General features: G+C 43.3%; 1 protein-coding gene across 1 annotated transcript in view; it reads left to right on the plus strand.

Moving 5' to 3' along the window:
* The window catches only part of CUL4A (cullin 4A), a 51969-nt gene extending 35826 nt beyond the window's left edge, over positions 1-16143 (plus strand). The window contains exons 13-20 of the mRNA XM_044779666.2: positions 137-247; positions 355-440; positions 873-980; positions 6249-6362; positions 8191-8296; positions 8469-8641; positions 12731-12883; positions 14529-16143. Of these exons, the coding sequence (XP_044635601.1) occupies positions 137-247; positions 355-440; positions 873-980; positions 6249-6362; positions 8191-8296; positions 8469-8641; positions 12731-12883; positions 14529-14624 (947 nt within the window). The 3' untranslated portion in view covers positions 14625-16143. The remainder of the gene's footprint in view (positions 1-136; positions 248-354; positions 441-872; positions 981-6248; positions 6363-8190; positions 8297-8468; positions 8642-12730; positions 12884-14528) is intronic.
* Positions 16144-20916: the final 4773 nt, after the last annotated feature.

A 20916-nucleotide genomic window follows, 5' to 3' on the forward strand; every position in this document is an offset into this window, starting at 1 on the left:
TTTTGTGGAAATTTAACAGAAGGATTTGGTGTTCAACTTGCATCAGAATGCATACTTCTTAGGGTTTTCCAGCAGTTGAAGTGAACATTTGCATATTAACTAACGTCTCATGTTGTTCTCATTTGGTTATGAATAGGTAAAGACGTCTTTGAAGCATTTTATAAAAAAGATTTGGCAAAAAGACTCCTGGTTGGAAAAAGTGCCTCAGTCGATGCTGAAAAATCTATGTTGTCGAAACTAAAGCATGGTGAGCATGTGGCCTGGGGCTCTGTCCTGCCTGGGGCTGGGGGTTCGCTGCACCGATGGGATGCGGGTAGCTCCAGGTGTTTTCATCTGTCCTTCACTTGTTCCCAGAGTGTGGCGCCGCTTTCACCAGCAAGCTGGAAGGCATGTTCAAGGACATGGAGCTCTCCAAGGACATCATGGTTCATTTCAAGCAGGTGAGTTGTGTTCTTTTCAAGTAAAACAGGTTTTTAAAAGATAACTCACTTTAAATTGTGTGAAATAATTGTGTAAATTACATACATAATTATGTAAATCATGTAAAATCCTGGTCCTTAAAAATTGCATTATTAATGTCTCACATATTCAAATAACTTAAGTTCAAAATGAAAAGAAAAATAATCCCTGAAAATGTAGAACAGAAACTCGACTTAATGATTGTAGTGGTCTCGTGTTGGTGGCGCAGCCAAAGAGACAGGCATCCCGGGTACCTTGGGACGCGTGTGGCTTCAGGGGCTGTGTTCGAGGGACTAAAGTAAATGCAAACATGTGTTAAGCTCTATTTTGAAAATTGCACCATTTACTTTTTTACAGATTAGTTATTTTTGACGACATTCTAAAGTAATTTATCATCTTGATTTTGTTTTTAGTATATGCAGAATCAGAGTGACCCAGGCTCTATAGATCTAACGGTGAATATACTTACGATGGGATACTGGCCGACGTACACACCTATGGAAGTCCATTTAACTCCAGAAGTAAGACTTTTAAAGACTATTTGTTGTCTATTGTTAATGTACTAGTCCTGCCGCAGGACTATAGACTTCTTGCCTTGTTACACCCGTACCATGCACAGACATGTTATCTTTCAAGAAGTATTTCATGAGAGGTTTTTAAAACCACACACAGTCAGCAATCACAGTGCTCCTAGTGTTTTGAAGTGACCGCTTCTGTTGCACTCCGCAGCTCCTGACTCACCCGTGTCTGCTGGCTGACTGTCCAGAAGGCATTGGCACAGCCCTTGTTTCAGAAGTTACTGCTTGTTGAGTGTGACACCGTTGGTCTGGTTATTATTTCCTTCCGTCGCAGACAGAGCCAGAGTCTTGTGAACAGCACTGCTGAGGGCCCTGTGTCAGTCAACCACAACTTTGGGTGCTTGGGATTGGCAGATATGAAGGAGAACCCTGGGCTCAGGAACTTAAAACCCAGTCAGGGAAGCAGCATGTGCACCATTATGATACAGGTGCTGTGGAAAAGGGCTGGTTCCAGTGTGCAGACTGGGAATTAAAGATGAGCAGGAATGAGGGCCTTCCAGAAAGGGCAAAGAAAGTAGTAGGAAGTGGGAGCCTGGGTCACAAACAGTCCCTCTTGAAGCTGTTCTTCCTTTTCTTGATTTTTCTCCTCTTTCTGACCCCACTAGTCACTTGCCTTTGTAGTTTTCTTCTCTTTTTTTTCCTCCACCTATATCCCGAGTGCTGATGTTCTCCAGAATCCCCCTCAGCTCCCTTCTCATCCCACACCCCCACTCTGGCAGCTTAGTTCACAGTGGCTCTCAGCCTCTAGCCTGTGTGTCTGCTTTCCCGCCAGACGCACACAGACGTGCCCAACTCAGCATCTAGGAGCGCTCCTCACCTCCTCCCTGCCTCCCTGAATCTCCATCCTGCAGGGGATGGGGTGACATTCTAACCAGTTTGTCCACTAGCTGTGGAGGCTTGGTGTGGCCCAGCCCCCCACGTGGACGTCATGCTCCCTCGATTCTGAACTCTGATGGGCCCCAAACCCACCCAGCACACTGATTCTCTCAGGCTCCGTGCGTAACCCTCAAAATGGAGCGTCCTTCTCCAGAAACCCTCCACACCCTATCCGCCCCAGCACTCAACTGTTGTTAGGACTTATCTCCCTAGTCACCTTCTCCAGAGCCCCGCCCTGGCCACCTCACCCCGTTTCACCTCAGCTGGTTGCAGACTCCACCCTGTGCCTGCCTCACTCGTGGCACTGTGAGTTTTTTCACTTTTTATTTGGAAATAGTTCAGACTTAGAGGAAATTTGCAGGAATCGTTCAAAGAATTCCTGGCACCATCACCCATTTTTTTGAGCATTGCCACACACGCTTCGTCCTTCTCTCTCTCCATCTGTGCACTTTTTCCTGTCCATTTGAGAGGAGGCTGCATCGTGCCTTTACTCTTAGTACTTAGTGGGTGTTTTCTGAAAACACAGCCAGAGCGCGTTGTCAAATTCAGACAATTTGCCGCCTTGTGAGGCTTCCGTCAGCGTGTAGCCACATTCCAACTTGGTCAGTTGTTCCCGCTCTGTCCTTTGTGCCAGGTGCAGGCAGGACTCACGGTGCGTTCAGGCCTGTCTCAGTCCCCTTTCGTCCTGACAGCTGCACAGCCTGTCTCTTTCATGACATGCACATTTGAAAGCATAGGACAGTTTTCCTGGATGGCCTCTGAGTTCAGGTCTGTGTGATTAGACTCGAGTCATACCATCCAGCCGGAATCTGGAGAAGTCGTTTCTTCCCAGGATCACGTTGCAAAGCATTCGCTGTTCCTTTGCCTCCGTTGGGATGTTACCGACAGTCATTTGGTTAGGGTGTTACTGGTTTCTCCACAGTATTGTTTAGAATTTTCCTTTTGTAATTAGTAATTTGTGGGGAGATATTTTAGACTGTGTAAAACCTCTCATTCCCCATGACACTCACACCTGCTAAATGATCCTGCTGGAGTCCGTTTTAGCGTGATGGAAAGTGATTTTTTCCAGCTCCATCGTTTCTCTGTATTTAGAAGTTGGTGTTGTGCTCTAAGGAAGAGCCCTCCCTTCTGTCCCATTAATTGACTCATTTATTTCTGTCTTTATCGGTATGAACTCATGGATTCTTACTTTATTTACTCATTTTATCCTCAGATTGTCCCATATTTGGCCAGTGGGAACACCTGTGAGCTGTCTCCTTGTCCTTTAACGTGCCCCCTGCATTTTTGAGAACCTTTTTGTTTTCCAGCAAAAGAAGTTTGAGGCTTACCGTACTGTATGGTGTTTTAAATTGTGAAATATACCTGCAACTCATCATGTTAAAGTGTGCAGTGCAGTAGCGTTAAATTGTGCAACCATCACCTCTGTCTAGTTCAGAACCTTTTCATCATCCCAAACAGAAACCCTGGACCCATGATCCTGTCACTCCCAGTCCACTTCCGCCCCAGACCTGGACAGCCACTGATCCGCTTTCTCTCTGTGGATTTGCCTATTTTGGACATTTCATGTAAACAGAATCATACACTGTGTGGCCTTTCGTGTCTGAGTATGTTTCTTCTTTCACTCAGTATATATTTTCAGGTTTCATCCGTGTTGCAGTGTGTCAGTGCTTCATTCGTTTTTAAGGCTGAATAATATTCCATCATATGGATAGACCACGTTTTGTTTATCCAGCCATCCACTGATGGGCGTTGGATTGTTTCCACCTTTGGGCTGTTGTGAATAATGCTGCTGTGAACATGAGTGTGCGGTTTTTGTTTGAACACCTGATGTCAGTTCTTAGGGCGTATCCCTGGGAGCAGAAGTGCTGGGTCGCGGGGTAATTCTGGTTAACTTGGAGGAACTGCCACACACTGTGTACCGCACCACGGTTTTCCTCAGCATCCACACCACTAGCATTCCCATGCAGTGCACAAGGATTCCAGTTTCCCCACGTCCTCCCCAAGGTTTATTTCCATTTTTTGATTGTAGACATATTAGTGGGTGCCAGTTGGTATCTCCTTTTGGTTTGATGTGCTCTTCCCCAATGACTGATGACGTTGAGCTTCTCTCATGTGCTTATCGACCAGGCGTAGATCTTCTGTGAAGAACGGCCTATTCATGTCCTTTGCTCATTTTTCAATTCTATTGTCTGTTGTCAAGTTGTAAGACTTCTTTATATATATCTATATACTAGATCCTTATCAGATAAGTGATTTGCAAATATCTTCTCCCGTCCTGTAAGCTGTCTTTTTACTTTCTTGATAGTGTCCTTTGCACAAAAGTTTTTAATTTTGATAAAGTCCAATTAATCTATTTTTTCTGTTGTTACTTGTACTTTTGGTGTCATATCTAAAAAACTGTTGCCAAATCTAAGGTCATGAAAATTTACCCCTATGTTTTCTTCTAAGAGTTTTATAGTTTTAGCTGTTACCTTTAGGTCTTTGATCCATTTTGAGCCTGGAATGGTAACTAGCAGAGTTAAGCACCCAGTGTTAGCTGCTGCTACCTAATTATAATCATTATTATTACCACTCTTAGGAATTAATCTCAAGGAAATAATTTTTAGGAAAGGTATGCATTAAGAGGTTTATCACATTATCGACTTTAATTTTTTAGGTGTGATAGGATGTAGTAGATATGTTTTCTAAGAGTCCTTATCTTTTAGGTATATACTGAAACACTTAGAAACAAAATTATATCATGCCTAGGATTTGATGCTGTTGGAGATGGCTAATGGGTCTGTGGGGTGATCATGACTGTTGAGCTGAGCTTTGAAGCAGGAAGAGATGTTTGCCAAGCAGACATGAGCTGGTACACATTTCCTACAGAGGGACCACTTGGACAGACCTCAGAGGCACTGAGGGGCCTGTCGGGCCCAGGAGCAGCAGGCATCACCTTATGAGGCTGTGCGGGGCATAGCAGTGAAAAAGCCAGACCTGGCCTGCCCTCTTTGTGAATAAGTTGTTATGAATGCTATCAGAGTTAAGAGCGTGGGAGAAGGCTTCTGAGGAGGCAGTTCTGAAAAATGAGTTGATACTGTTAGTGAGGTGGGTGGGAGGGGGGTCCCCAGATCTGGTAGGGGAAACAAGGTGTGTGAAAACCCAAGGGAGGATAAGATGGTGCGCTCAGCAAAATGGAGGAAGGGACCATGGAGAACCAGAGTAGGGAGGCATAGGACAGGCCAGTAAGTTCAGATGTTCCAGAGGAAAGGGCCTTGGTAAGCCATGGGAACCTTTCACTGTTTATCCTAAGAACTTGAAAGTGGCCAAGGACACTGACAAGGAATGTGTGGAGTGTAGAATGGGAGGAGCCGGACCTTAGGGGTGCCAGCCTGTGTGGAGTGGGCTGGAAGACAGGCCAGAAGTGACTCAGAAGGCGTGGACACACATCAGAGAGACACAGAAGTCCAAGCGACAAGTGTCCCAGATACCAGGAGGGCAAGAGGAGCCTGCTGCGTGGAAAGGGGTCATCTCACAAGATGAAGCCTGATGAGAGCCCATTGGATTTGGCATCCTGGGTGCAGAGTGAAGGGGATGTGAAAGGAACTACAGGAAATAACCAGCGAGAGGAAGTCAGAGGAAACCTGGAGTGTACCAGGAAATGTTGACCAACCCTCTCAGAGAGATGAGAGAGTTGGTCCTTAGATCAGAGCAGGATGCAGGCGTGGACACTGGGGAGGATGAGGAGCTCAGGAACGGAAAGTGAGGTGACAGCAGTAACACCAGCAGAAAGTCTGGAAGGTGTGAGAAATCCTCCCAGGAAATGAGGAACAGTGAAAATAGTGGCTGGCTCATGTCGTGCCTCCTGCACACGGGCTGTCCTGAGTGTTGGACGTCATGCCTCGCAGCAGCGTGCCGTGGGGCCTCGCGTGCCTGGGCTCACTGGTGAGGCAGCCAAAGCCCTGAGAGCAGTTAGGAGTAGGTGAGAGCCTGAGCTCAGACCTGGCAGGGGCTGGCTGGGCCTGCAGACAGTGTCCCCCAAGGACGGCCCCTTTCGTCCTGGTTCTATGCCACTGGCCAAGGGGAGCTCCGGGTGGGGTGTGCAGACTGCAGAGCATAATGTTTGTACGTTAAACACCAGTTCAAGCATTATCTGGGTGTGAGGGGAAACCCCAATGTCCTAGCGTGGTGGGCGTTTTCATAGGTAATAGAATCCAGAAAAATAACTGTCATGGTGTAGAACTGATCTTTTCAGTTGTGAAGAGTTATAAAAACTTTATAAATTGAACAGTATGTGGTTCTTTAGATTAGTGGTGTTTAGCATAATTTAATTTGTTGTTTTCCTGTGATTGACAGATGGTTAAACTTCAGGAAGTATTTAAGACATTTTATCTCGGAAAGCACAGTGGTCGAAAACTTCAATGGCAAACCACGTTGGGGCATGCTGTTTTAAAAGCAGAGTTTAAGGAAGTAAGTTCTTTGTTTCGTTTATATTTTATTTTTTGTAAGTATATTAATAGAATTTTTTAAAATTGTGATTGAACTTCTGTTCCTAGAAAAGCACTTTCTTTTCTAGGTCAGTAAAATTAAACAGTTGAAGGATTAATATTCCAATCAATAAGAGGGGCCGGCCCCATGGCTGAGTGGTTGAGTTTGTGTGCTGCGCTTCAGTGGCCTGGGGTTTCACCAGTTTGAGTCCTGGGCGTGGACATGGCACGGCTCATTGGGCCACGCTGAGGCAGCGTCCCACATGCCACAACTAGAAGGACCCACAGCTAAAAATATACAACTGTGTACTGGGGGGATTTGGAGAGAAAAAGGAAAAACAAAATCTTAAAAAAAAAATCAGTAAGAATAGAAAAGCATTGACCTAATTGAAAAAAGCACAAAGACTGTGAAGTGGCGGCTCATAAAAGCAAGACTAGAAAATGGATGAGAACGTGCCGCACTTACTTCTCTGCCCACCAAAGGGCTGCAGATGGAAAGGCAGCGAAGCGGCACTGCTGGACCCACGGGATTTCTGGGGCCAGGCCGGACAAGACAGCAGTGCGCCCCTCTGGAACAAGGGCGTGAGCGTCTCCAGGGTGTTTGGGCAGTGCATCTCAAAACCTCTAGAACCACATGCTTTGTTTCGGTAGTTCCAATTCTGCGAATTCATCTTAATAAGACATTTTCACAGGTGGATGGATAAGGGTACGCATTGCGATCTGCTATTAAAAGTGCCCATTTAAGAGGGGAAAATGCATACATTGTATTGGTGAATGAAAGAAGCACATCACAGAACAGTCCCTTCATATTTGCATTTAACTTCAGTTTTGTAAATAAAATTCAATTATGAATACAAAGCAAAAAAGATTTCAAAATTCCCATTTTGCTAGCTGTTATAATACATTATCTCTGTACGTTATCATATAAATTATATATACATATATACACAATTACATATAAGTTATACATACCATATTTCATTGTGTGTTATTGTGCAGGCTTATATACATAAAACCACACGTACTATTCTTCAGGGTACGATGAGAGTTGAATTGCACGACCCCCTTACTGGCCAGCTTCAGAACTGAGCCTCTACAGGATGCTCGCAGGGCTGCGGTTCTGCCCTGCCATGGGCAAGGCCTGAGTGTGGAGTGCTCACACAGGACACTCCGTCATCCCTGCCATGCTTCTACACACACAGCGAGCATGTGGCCAGTCTCTGCAGTGGGGACTCTGAACAGCAGCGGGGAATCACGTGAGGTCCAAGGCCAGGCTTGCGTTGGTCGTGTGCATCACAGGCACATGCAGCGGGAAGCTGGGCTGAGGGTTTGTGATGGTCCATGTGCTGCGTATGGTCACTCTTCTTTAACAGAGGTGTTGGCTGGATCTTTTGCCAGCTTCCCCTTCCATGCAGGTTTTGTTACTGCATCTTCTCATGCTCTGTCCACTCCAGGAGCGTTCCCACTGCCACTAAGAGGACCTTGGCTGGCTAGAAATAGGACGGAAGGGCGCTGTTAGACAGGTGTCAGCAACATCTGACTTCAAGTAACAATAGTACCTTCTGTTCAACCTGATTTGCTGAAGAACTTTCTTACTACTTTAAAAACTATTTCAAAAGAAGAACTTTTAAGTGGAATACTGAGTCATTTTATTCTTGTATAATCAGTAACTTAATTTCTTCTTATTTGGTGGCTAGTTAGTAATTTCTCACATTCCCCCAACAAAGTTTGAGAGCAGAAAGAAGCCTCTTAAAATTTTCTGAAGATTGTGCACACACAACTTTACATGTGGCGTGTCCATTCTCTTTAAGGGAAAGAAGGAGTTCCAGGTGTCCCTCTTCCAGACGCTGGTGCTTCTCATGTTCAACGAAGGAGATGAGTTCAGCTTTGAAGAAATAAAAACAGCCACCGGGATAGGTATGAAAACCCCCTTCGTGAATGTGCAGCTTCTGAATGTCCTCATGTTTAGAACACTTACTTGTTTAAGAATGGACTCAGTCTCTGCTGGCCAACTTGAGGGCGTGGTTTCTTTGTGTCAGGTGTCTAGTTCATTTTCACTGACCTGTGCCCAAATTTCCTCCCCATGCAGAGGACAGTGAGTTGCGAAGAACGTTGCAGTCTCTGGCCTGTGGCAAGGCACGAGTTCTGATTAAAAGTCCCAAAGGAAAGGAGGTGGAAGATGGAGACAAATTCATTTTTAATGGAGAATTCAAGCACAAGTTGTTTCGAATAAAGATCAATCAAATTCAGATGAAGGAAACAGTATGTATAAACTTTCTGGTTTTTACTTAACAGAGTATTCACTAAAGAATCATTAGTTTTTATAGTAATTTCTTGAAGTAGGGTTCTGAAGCATATTTCTAAAGTACCTAATTTGAATACATAATGTTTATAATAGTACTCGTTTTAATGTAGCTTTCATTAACTTTACATTCATAATAGGAATGATAGAAAGAAATGCACATAATAGCTGTCACTTCTGTTCACAAAAATGGTGTAAGTCAGGTCTTCCTATATCAGATTCTGTTAGCATAGGGAGCATGTCATTTCCAATACCAGGGACTTACTTTTTATTTTTGTACAGCACATTTCAGCTACTCTGTCAGCTCGGCCTTGGCCAGGGCCCTGGGGTGGGAGGGGTGAGGGTTGTGGGTGGAAGTGGCCCACTGATGCCGTATCTGTGATCTGCGTACAGCTGGAGTGTCTGGAGCTTGGAACAGACTCTCATGTCAGGTGGCCAGAGCAGGTTCTGGACCACTGCCCTCAGGCCTTTCCTAATGCATACACCCTTGCACCCCCGGCACCACTTAGATAGCAGGATGTCCATGCCCTGCTTATACATGTGAGGGAATGAGGAGTGAGGTCAGTTCAGACAGGTGGTGTCACAAATGCCTACCTCCAGCATTAGACAGTGATTGCTTCACTAACCAAGAGGGGTTCATATGTAGCCCAGTCGGAAAATGTGTTCAGATTACACAGAAAGAAATATGGAAGGATAAATATATAAAGGAGGTTCATTCTTGTCAGTAATCTTCCTTGATTGAAATTAAAATAGTATTCCATTTTTCATCTATCAATTTTGGAAATGTTTAAAAGTTTGATAATAGCCACTGTTGGCAAGTAGATAGGAAAACAGGCATCCTTTTTTATGTTTTTATTTTTTAAAAGATGTTTGGATTAGTACAGGATTTTTAGTGAGGAATTTGACATACATGCTAAAGATAAATGCACATATCCTTTGATCCATCTTTTTACTATTGGGAATTTATAACAGAGTGATTAAAGGGTGTAAAATTTTGGAGTTATAATTTCAAAGTGGGGCTGTCATCTCTTTCTCCTGGGGAGTAGCACTGCTTCCACCGCAGCTCTTGGTGATGTACATATATAAACCTTTCTTTGTTAAATGGGATCATTCTCTGTATGCCGTTTGTGTGCCGTTTTGTACCCTGTTCTTACTCTTCATCACGGCCTCGTTTCCCTGTCAGCACTCAGTGTTTAATGGGAGCGGAGAATCCATTGTGTGAACCCGCGGGAGCCTGGCAGTGCCCTTGTGGAAAGGCACTTAGGTTGTTTCCATTTCTTCCTGCTGGAAATGAGGTTTCGTTAGACATTCTCTGTGCCTGTTGGACTGTTTCCTTAGTATAAAATCCTTGCCCTGGAAGGGCTGGGTCAAAGAAGCTGTCCTTCCGTTAGATTCACCACTCTTTTCCAAATTACAGTATGGCAGACTTTACTGGATTCCAGTGTCCAGTCTCACGAGAGTGCCTGCCCTCCCTCCACCTGCCCCTGCCCACCTGTTCTCACAGGCATGAAGATCGTTCACTGCCGGTTTAGTCTGAATTCCTATGACTCCTCTCAGCATCTTTATGCCATTTAGTAGCTTATATGAATTACGTAATCTTTCCAGTCTTTGATTCTTCGTCTTTTAAAATAGGCATAATACTACTTCAGGTTTTGAGAATTGATGAATAATGTTTATAAAACTCTTGGGCAGGTGCTTGTAAGCACTTTATAAATGCTGGCACTGCTCTCTTATAGTTAGCCATTTATATTTTCCTCTTTTTAATTAATTGTTCAAGGCACATATATCTATCAGAAATTAGTAGATCATATATTAGGGAGATTGACCTTTTGTCATTTGTAACAGATAATTTTTTTGTTTTGAGAGGGTTTTTCCCCATATGAAAATTTTAAGTTCTCAAATGTTGTCTTATCCTTTATGGTTTCTGACTTGAGATCACAAGGACCTTCCTTTAATCCAAAATTTTAAAAATATTTACCTGTATTTTCCTAGTAGTTTTCACATTTAAATCTTTCTTTGAGCAACGCAGAAATTATTTTTAGTATCAGAAAGCGTTCCGACCCCTCTCTGTTCCAAAACTGAATTGAAAACACCATTCTCTGACAGCTTAATTGAATCACCACCTTTCCTGCACAGCAGATGCCTACGTTATGGGTCAGTCTCTCAGTTCTGTACTGCAGAGTCTGTTGACCTATTTCATAGCCAGTGCCCAAATTCTTTTAATTAATGTACTTATTCCTATAAATTTTTTCTCCCAACGAACATGAAAATGATTTTCTCATGTCTTTGCCCCTCCAAATAAGAACATTGACTTTTTATTCAGAGTGTGTTAATTTGAAGTTTCTGTCTTTTTTGTTTGTTTGTTTGAGGAAGATTAGCCCTGAGCTAACATCTGCTGCCAGTCCTCCTCTTTTTGCTGAAGAAGGCTGGCCCTGAGCTAGCATCCGTGCCCATCTTACTCCACTTTTTATATGTGGGACGCCTACCACAGCATGGCTTGCCAAGCGGTGCCGCGTCCACACCCAACATACAAACTGGTGAACCCTGGGCCGCCGAGAAGCGGAACATGCGCACTTAACTGCTGTGCCACCCGGCTGGCCCCTGAAGTTTTCATCTTTATCATACTAAATATTCTGATTCATACCTGTGTGTGTGTGTGTATATATATTCATATATATATGAATATATATAAATCTCTTATCTACCTCAGAGTTTTCTTCTATGAGTTTTGCATATTTCTTATTTGATAATTAAACAAATACTGGTAAGGCACCTACTGTGGTTCAGGTCCTCTTTGAAGCCCTGAAAACTCAGCTGTGAGCAATAAAGAATAAGTCTCTGTTTCAAGGAGCTTTCAGTCTTGTCCAGCAGACGGGTGCCAGATGACCACACGCTGATGAACTCATTACAACTGAGGGAAGGGTTATGATGGAGAAGCACAGGGAAGCCCAGTCTGTTAGCTGTGGTCAGAGAAGGCTTCCCGCAAAGGGAAGCTGAGCCAGGTCACAGGGAGACCGGGCAGACTTAGGAAGGGTTTGGAAAGTACTAAAGGTTTTAAGCCTGAAGGGCCAGTGAAATGCTGGCACCCTGTAAAGGGGGTGTTTTCTCTTTACACGTGTAACTAGCTGTTGGCAGTGTGTAGATAGTAGCGCCATTTATCTTTGTGCATTTATCTTGTATCCAGTCAGTTCACGAAACTCTCATTGGCTTTGATGGTTTTTCATTCGATTTTCTTGGATTTTCGATTGTGCAGCTCATCTACAAATAAAGATCAGGTGTCCGCTCCTCTTCATTGTGCCCCTTTAGGCTGTGCTTTTACCGCATAGCTGGAACCTCTAAAAGTCATACTTTTAAGAAACAGCAGTGGTCAGACTAGGCTTTCCCTTCTCTTCCTGAGGTTTTGTTTCTAGTACAGGGAACATTAACCTTTATGGGGTCATGCACCCCTTTGAAAACAGGAAAGTTTGGGTCCTCCCTTCCTGAAACATACTTACATGCCTGCCTCCCCTCCCTGCCGCTGCCCGCCCCCCCCCATCTGCAGACCCCATCAGGCTGCCGTGTGACTAACATGAAGTGGCTACCAGTATTTGCTACTTGTTTCTAATAACACTTCTTTATCATGTTCAGGTTCTTTTTTTTTTAATTATTCCTTATATGCTAAAGTTGTTTTAAATCAAAAATAGATTTTCAATTTTATCATGCCTTTGCAGCATCTATCAAGATGACCACATAATCTAACTCAGAAATGCTTGTTATGATCTCAGTTAGATTAGTAGGTTTCCTAACTTTTGAGCAAATGTTTAATCCAGGATTATATAGGGGTTTTGCAGTTTTTTTATAAAAGACATATAACTTTTTCAAGTTTTGGTACTGAAATTGCACTGTTCTTGGGAAGCTAGCTTTTACTAGAACAAATAAAAATGTGTAACAAGAAGATTCATCCAAAGTTTGGCCTTTCTTTGCATCAAAAGTTTCTCATCAGACTTATCCTATGAAATAATTAATACTGAAATGTATCTGTACCCTTCACTTTTCTCTTTTTCGTGCAGGTTGAAGAACAAGTCAGCACCACTGAGAGAGTGTTTCAGGACCGGCAGTATCAGATTGACGCTGCCATCGTCAGAATAATGAAGATGAGGAAGACACTTGGTCATAACCTTCTAGTTTCTGAATTGTATAATCAGCTGAAATTTCCAGTAAAGGTAAATGTATATTAGCTTAATTAAACTTGTGTTATTGTACTAACCAATTGGCAAAGCATGTTCAGTTCTCAATACCTTCAGAATCATTTCATTTGTCCTACATTGTCAGTGGTCATTTGTGATGAAAATTTACCTTTGTGTACACACTAAGTGTAGAAAAACTGGCAGGTGATGATAGTAGGGACTTGATCCTGAAGCTTCTTCGTCACCATTGTAAGAATGATAGACCCCTAAACTCCCACTTGCAAGGAGATTGACCTTGCTTAGACCTTAAGAAGGGAAGAGGCACTGCATGGAAATCTGGACACATTTTTTTCTCATAGTTGTGGCAGTTCAGGTTATATCACAAGATTTTAAGGAAATCATTTTAACAACTAAGTTACTCAGCATTTTACAAGCAGGACAGCGTTTTTTACCTGAGTAATATTTCCTCTATGCTGTCATGTAAGAAAGTCCACACTAAAAGCTTTCGGTCCGTGCATGTTTCCCGGATTGAGAGTTACTGCCTTGACTGTATGTGGACACAGGTAAGTTGGGGGAGCATCATGAAGAACTCTTGAGAGCATGTGTACCCACCTAGAATGCATGGGACTCGGGAGACCTGGCTGCACGTGCTTTTGGGGTGCAAGTTCCCTTATTCCCTGCTGTCCAGTCTGACGGAAGAGCCACTGACCCTCCCCCCTCACCAGGGGAGTCAAGACGAGGTGGACCAGTGAGTCGACATGGGAGTGGCTGGGGGGAGTGCCAGCTGACTTCAGCCAACATTGGGCTCCTGTACCCTCCAGAAGTGACGTGTGCTCTGTCGTACTCTGCATGGTCACAGAATGCTGCTGCATACACCGTTCTTTCCTACCACGAGCCAGGGCCAGTGCCAATTTTCCCTTTGCAGATGTGAGGCCTGGCAATTAAACAAAACACTCAGCAGGGAGTAAGGTGTACAGCCGGCCACAGCACCTCTTCTGCTTTGATAGGTAATTGGGTTTCAGCCGCATCTTGTAAGATGTGTGATCTATCACTGACTAGAACGTCCTGCTGTTTGGAAGAGAGAGCCTACCCTCTCAGGGAGAAGTCTGCTCATAAATGTCAGCCTCAGCGTGCTTCCCACCACAGCAGAGCCGGAGGCCCTTTCCTGGGCAGACATGTCAATTCATTTGTCTACTTTGAACAGGGGAACACTCAGAGTCTGTGGTTCTGCTATATATAGCATGCATACATATATATACGCACCATATGTAATAATAAAACATAGTACTTTGGGAGAAATGACCTTACAAAGGATGAAAGTGCCCTGAGACATTATCAGATGTCCCTTTCAAACAAACAAAAATGCATTACCTAATACGACCAGCCATGGGAACGTGCTCATTAGCAATCCTTAGTGATGTGTTTGCATTTCCCACAGGAAGCCTGGCTCTGACAGTAAAATCACATGGAAGCACTTGATCAAGAGATCTTGTTAAGATTGTCCTTGAAGTAGGGAGTTTTATTCTATTCATTTTATAATTATAAATAGTTTGTATGTAAATATGATTATATATGTAATATATGTACATAATTAGAATCACAGACTTCATGATATGTATATTTCTCTATGTTTGTAAATTTAATGCCACTATAATTGGGGGGTTTTGTTTTTCTCTTTTAGCCTGGAGACTTGAAAAAGAGAATTGAATCTCTTATAGACAGAGACTATATGGAGAGAGACAAAGACAATCCAAACCAGTACCACTACGTGGCCTGAGGTTCAGCCGGCTGTTGCTCAGTGAGACGCGAGAATGTACCTTCCGAGCCGCGGAGCCCGGCTGCACTGCTTCCAGGGCTTTCTGGACTGAGCAGCCTGGATGCTCTTGGATTAGGACAGGAGACGACTCCTGCACCCCGCTCTCGGGCTCCAGGATTTGCAAAAGGCACATGTATCTTTTTTCCTCCAGTTCTTCCTCTTGTTCTTTTCAGCGTTTAAATGTTTTCTGTTGCTCTGTGCACAAAGACTTTTGAGATTGGACAAGAAGATATTGGTTAAAAGAGGTTTCTTTCTAAGGTGGCTTTTTTTGTGGCAAAAAGCTGAAAGTTTGGTTTGTTTTTGTGTGTGTGATCATGAATGCACAATTTAAAAGACCCTCCATGCTGCATTCTTTAGCTATAAAGATTACTTAGGGATTCCTGAAGACAAGCTGTCTCAGTTGATGGACACTTAGATTGAAAACAAGAGCCCTTAATTGGTGAACATTAGGAAGAAGAGTCAGTGTTCAAGACTGGCTAATCAATTATGCAACCTAAATACTGGCATCTGTTTGTTTCATTTATTTTCAGCAAGTTTTACACTTTGATGACTGATTGTTTCATAATGAGGTTTCTCAGTGAGATCTCTGATGTGCCAAGAGACGTCGGGTCTGATGTGTCTGTCACGGTGAACCCATCAGTGTCTTATTTCATTTCCACTGAGTTATTTGTGACTTTTCTGTTCAAGGGTTTGGGGGATGGGGTGTTTGTGTTTACCATCCTAAGATTGAGTCTAGCAGTCCCTGTTTTTTGCCTTAGGGTAACTGCTGTTTGATTTTTAATTGCAGTATTTGTGTGATTGCCGTAATGAGGTTTGGTTTTACAGTCACGTGCAGGGACGTCATTGTTCCCTGTGCTGTAACCACTGTAGAAAGTTTTATAGGGACTTAAAGTCTTGATATGTGAAGCAGAGGTTAGTTTGTCGAAAGAGGAAAAGGCTTTTGTTGGCACCTGGTTTCACGTTGTGCATGTATAGGTGAGGTTGAACAGCGGATGATGATGTTGGTGTGGCAACTATAACAAAGACACTTTTGTGATAACATTTAAAAGTACTTTATATTTTACATAATAGCATGTTTCATTTTGATTAAAAGCTACCAAAGGAATTTTGATCATGGTATAAGTGTTTAAAGCAATATTTTCTGGAATATACCAAGTTTATATAATTTGATTTTGTGCTAAATTATTAAAAGATTCTCCCTTTTTGAAACATGCGTGTTTAAAATATGACATCTTATGGGTTTCCATATGAAAATCCTCACTCTTTAAGTATCATCATTATTTCTATATTTGTAAATTTTCATTTGTGAGTTCTATAATACGTGGTCTATCAGAGACCAAATAGATTTCTACTTCTTCTATTTTAAGTTCATTGTCTCTAGAGATTATTAATATTGTAATTTAATGTAGACTTACTCTGAATAAAATTAGTTTAATTGGCCTTAAAATTAGATTAATAAAACTTTGTGTTATGCAAACTACACATTCTTCATAACTCTTCAGCAACTTAACATCCATTCCTCGTACATCAGAGGCCAGCCCCTTGGGTGGTGGTTCTGTCCTGTCCTCCACAAGACGGCACCCAGCAGAACATTGCAGACCCGGCTCTGACTCCACGGTGATTAAGAGCAAAGTATGCAGTTTCCTTTAGTGTTTTATTATAGTTAAAGGTTAATGTGGTAAAACAAATATTGTAAAGGAAATTGATTGAAAAGGAAAAGGCACTTAGGCAAGAAAAAAGTTGTTATTTACAGATGACTGATTGTGCACCCAGAAAATCTAAGAGAAGCAACTGCAAAGCTGTGGCTAAAAAAGAATTCAGTAAGTTTTTACTGAACACAAAATTTACAGGAAAGTCAAAATATAGTGGAAGGTCATTTTTTCAATAGCAACAGAAAATTGTAAAATAACCTAATAACAAACAAGAAAATATCTATATGCAAAGCATTTTAAAATGATTTAGAAACACGAAGAAAACCTGAATAAGTGAAAGGTACAGGGTATTCTTAACATTTATTGAGACAGTACTGTAAGATGTCAGATGTCCTACTTCAAAACAGAGACGAGGTGATTGTAACATTAAAACTGAAAACCCAATGGGACAGAACAGCCAGAAACCGATTAAACCATCATCACGGACATGGTGTGACTGAAGTGGCATCTGCGGGCACATCCGCGGGCCTCTGCACAGAGCAAATGAATAACAAATAAACCAAATTCACTGGAATGTGGTGTCCTGAAAAGCACGTCAGTGAAAGGGAGACTTTCCAACAAATAATGTAAAATTTGTGTTGCCACCTTGAGAAAAGCAAATAAATTATACTCATTTTTCATACTAACAAGTTCTAAGTGGTCAAAGATTTAAGAGTTTTTAAAAAATGAATTCATAAGAAGAAAACAGACTTTTTTTTTAACTCAGTGGAAAAAAGTCGAATCGTGAATTAAGATCCATTTTTTTTCAAAAGAGAATGATAAATGTGAAATGAGTTTTAAGAGAATGGGAACAGAGGAGACCATGATGTCAAGGAAATGAATGAGACAGCTGGAGCAAGAGTGGAATGCAGGGACAAGCCTTTTCAGCAACTTTGCAGGTGTCTGGGCATCGTCTTGTAGAGAGGCGTACTGACCCGGCAGAGGACGGCAGTAGGAGAGGCCCCGGCTGGCCAGTGTCTGGATGCAGGCAGGCTGGGCAGGAGTGCGACCAGCAGGCGAAGGCTGAAGCCAGGTCTGTCTGTGGGGTGCTGAGAGTCAGGGGGTGCTGGTTATGACAAGGACCCTGGAATCAGCCCCATGAGGAGGGGAACGGGTCAGCACTCTCTGTGGGGCTGTGGCCATTACAGGGTCTGGGGAAGGAGGAGGGGGCTGAAGTGAGATCAGAGCTGGAAAGACAGGAACTGGATGGGTCCAAGCAATGATGGGAGCAGCGGAGGGAACCACCAGTGAGTGACAGGTAGTGACCAAGGGCCTGGAGGTGACCCCCACGTAGAGGGAAGGTCATGGCCCTCGGTAAGTGCAGGAAACAGTGACAACAGGGAAGCCCCTCCCTGTGTCCAGGCCCAGAGACAGGACAGCCCCCATGTGCTGGGCTTCAGGGAAGGCCGGCTCCTCAGGAGAGGCTTCGGGCAGAGGACGGAGGTGGAGCATCAGGACAGGGATGGGGCTCTGCTGGCCAACAACCCCAGTCTCTGTCCCCTCTGATGACTCCCCCAGGGGAGGAGAAGTAACTCTCTGAGGAGTCTGGAAGGAGAGACAAGACTGCACAGCCCACCTCCCCATGGGAACTGAAGAGGCCCTGGCCCGCGTGGGCTGCCTGGGCCATCCCTGCGCCAGACTGTGGCGGGGAAGAGGAATACTCTTTCTAAGGAACACCTGGTGCGAATGTTCGAGAGACGGGGTTTTATTGACAAGAGACTGAGTTCTGAGAGGTCAGCAGAAAGGGCTGGGTTGGGGGAGGTGGGAAATTGGGGGTACGGTGGAGGACATGGCATGTGGGCCTCCTTATGGAAGGTCAGCAGAGACGTGGGGCATGGTGGGGTCAGAACTTGTGGGCTCTCGTGGGCTCTCGTGGGAAGTGGGCCCTCAATCGTGATGTGGGATCATGGTTTCTCAGGTAAACTTAAAATCTATTTTAAACTAAAAGACCTCCATACCTTTGACCCAACAAATTCCATTTCTAGGCAAGTATCCTATGACACATTGCCACTCGTAGGGAATGACTTCTGGTAACATAATGGCATGTATAGAAAAAAATCCTAAATGTCCGTCCACACGTGTATGATGCTGTGTTCTGGAAGCTTTAACCACAATGACGTCTAGACACTAAGACGGTGTGCATGTCAGGACATACTGTGATGTGAGAGAAGAAAGGTATAGGACAGCAGGACGGTGCACTCACACCAACACCGTGTGTGGAGGAACAGGGACAGGCATAGATGGGATGGCAACACTGCCCCTCAGGGCATTCTGCAAGCGGGAGTCAGAGGGACACTTCTCACTGCACACCCTTCTGCACTGTTTGAATTTTTATCAAAACGATGTTTGTAAATAAAACCAATCACAAATTGTTAAACAAAATGGCTCCACCTACCATACCCTACAGCATCCTATCCCCCCGTAAGAGATGAGGAATCACAACCCAAAGGAACTCTACCACCCCTCCTCCCCCTCCTCCCAGTCTGGCCAACTGTATCATTTTTAGTTCTCTATTTATTGTAAATAATACACTGAGACCTCCATTTTCTTGATCCATGAATTTACTGTTTCTTTAGAATGTCTACCCTGAAAATGAGGAAATTAGGGCCTATATTTTTCCCCATGATTTCACCGCCTCTCCTTTCTCCCAATTTCTGATGGCTCTTATCAGATTACTTTTATGTTTATATATTTATATTAATAATTAAACTTTGTACATTTTGTTTCAAAGTTGAAAACTCATTTTTTATATTAGAATTCACCCTAGAACCAAGGAGTGTGCCTAGCCCAAAGACAGTGAAGTAATCTTATACCGCCACAGCTCTAAGAATATTCTCATCATCAGAGACAAATGAACTATCTTTTTCCATACTCCATCAAATGCTCAAAATTCATGTCATGTTTTAACTTGCTTTATATTTGGACTGTGGCATTCTTGTCCAGCTTTCTGTTTTCCCTGGAGTTTTTGGGGTGTTTTTTTTTTTTTTTGCCAATCCTCCTCTTTTTGCTTGAGGAAGACTGTCACTGAGCTAACATCTGTGCCAATCTTCCTCTATTTTATGTGGGATGCCACCACAGCGTGGCTTGAGCAGTGCTGGGTCCACGACTGGGATGCAGGCCTGTGAACCCCGGGCCGCCAGAGCACAGTGCACAAACTTAACCACTAGGCCACCAGGCCCGCCTGTTTTCCCTGGAGTTTTTCATTGGTATTATTGGCAAAAGAAACACGTCTTTGTCTTATCACTAAGATCAGCGATTTTCTTATTTCACTATTTGCATGAATCCAATTTCTTCCTAAAGATGTTCTCCTCAGAACCCTCTGACACTCTTCGTTCGCACCATGTGGTTTCCAGATCGGCTGCACAGCTGTGGTCCTGGAAGCCCCTTTCCGTTCCTCTTTAGGTCCACATCTCAAATCCCAGTCTTCCTTATTTTCCCAATTTGTTTTACTAAAGTAGACCCTTAGATGATTTTCTCAGAGAGAATGCATGGGAGACAAACTTTCCTAATCTTTGCTTGTCTGACTTATTTTGTACTTACGCTTAATAGTTTGGCTGCATATAAAATTCTAGGTTCAAAATCATTTTCCTCAGAAGTCTGAAGGCACTGCTCTATAGTCTTCTGGCTTCCAGCTCTAAAGTCTGATGCCATTTTGTAATGGACCTGTTTTTTTTCCCACAAGACTTTTTAAATCTTCTATTCCTGAGTTTTTCTGTTTCACAAGAATGTGTCCCGATCTGAGCCCATTTTCACTTGTCCACCAGGACTCAGCGAATCTTCTTCCTCAGAAGACTCGTGACTTCCTTCTTTCTGGGAAGTGTTTCTCACTTACTTTCTATATTGCATCTTCCCCTCTGGCTTTTTTGCTCTCACTTTCTCTAACAGGAACTTGTCTTAAGCAAATAGGCCAGAAGATCTTATAACGAAAACCAACAGTGCCTGGCCTCCCCCTCCGCACCCCTACAGTAGACTGCTCCATTTTTGTTTCTGGTTAGTTTTTCTGGCAGTGGCCTCTATCAGATTATCATTCCTTGTTTTCTGATTTCTCAATTTTAATAGTACACTGTTTTTTGGTTTGGGGTTTTTTACAGCTACAATATCTTCTTGAAACTCTGAGATGAGGGCATTAATTCAATTTTTTTTTAAGATTTTATTTTTCCTTTTTCTCCCCAAAGCCCCTCGGTACATAGTTGTGTATTCTAGTTGTGGCATGTGGGATGCTGCCTCAGCATGGCTTGACGAGTGGTGCCATGTCCTGGCCCAGGATCCTAACCGGCAAAACCCTGGACGGCCGAAGCAGAGCGCACGAACTTAACCACTCGGCCACGGAGCCGGCCCTGGCACTAATTCAAAGTTTTAAAGTTCTTTTTTCTTCCCTCATGTGTAGGGCAGGGTTGGTAAACTTTGTCTGTAAAGGGCCAGATAGTAAATAGTAAACAGAAACCAGAAGGCAAAAAACATTGGTTCCTTAATCGAGGCTTTTTTTACTTGGAGTCATAGCCATGTGATCTTTCTTAACGTTTCTGTCTTGGTCTTACACTTTTCTTTTATTAAGCAAGAAC

The sequence above is a fragment of the Equus asinus genome, chromosome 11 (assembly GCF_041296235.1).
Source record: "Equus asinus isolate D_3611 breed Donkey chromosome 11, EquAss-T2T_v2, whole genome shotgun sequence".
Classification (NCBI taxonomy): Eukaryota; Metazoa; Chordata; class Mammalia; order Perissodactyla; family Equidae; genus Equus; species Equus asinus.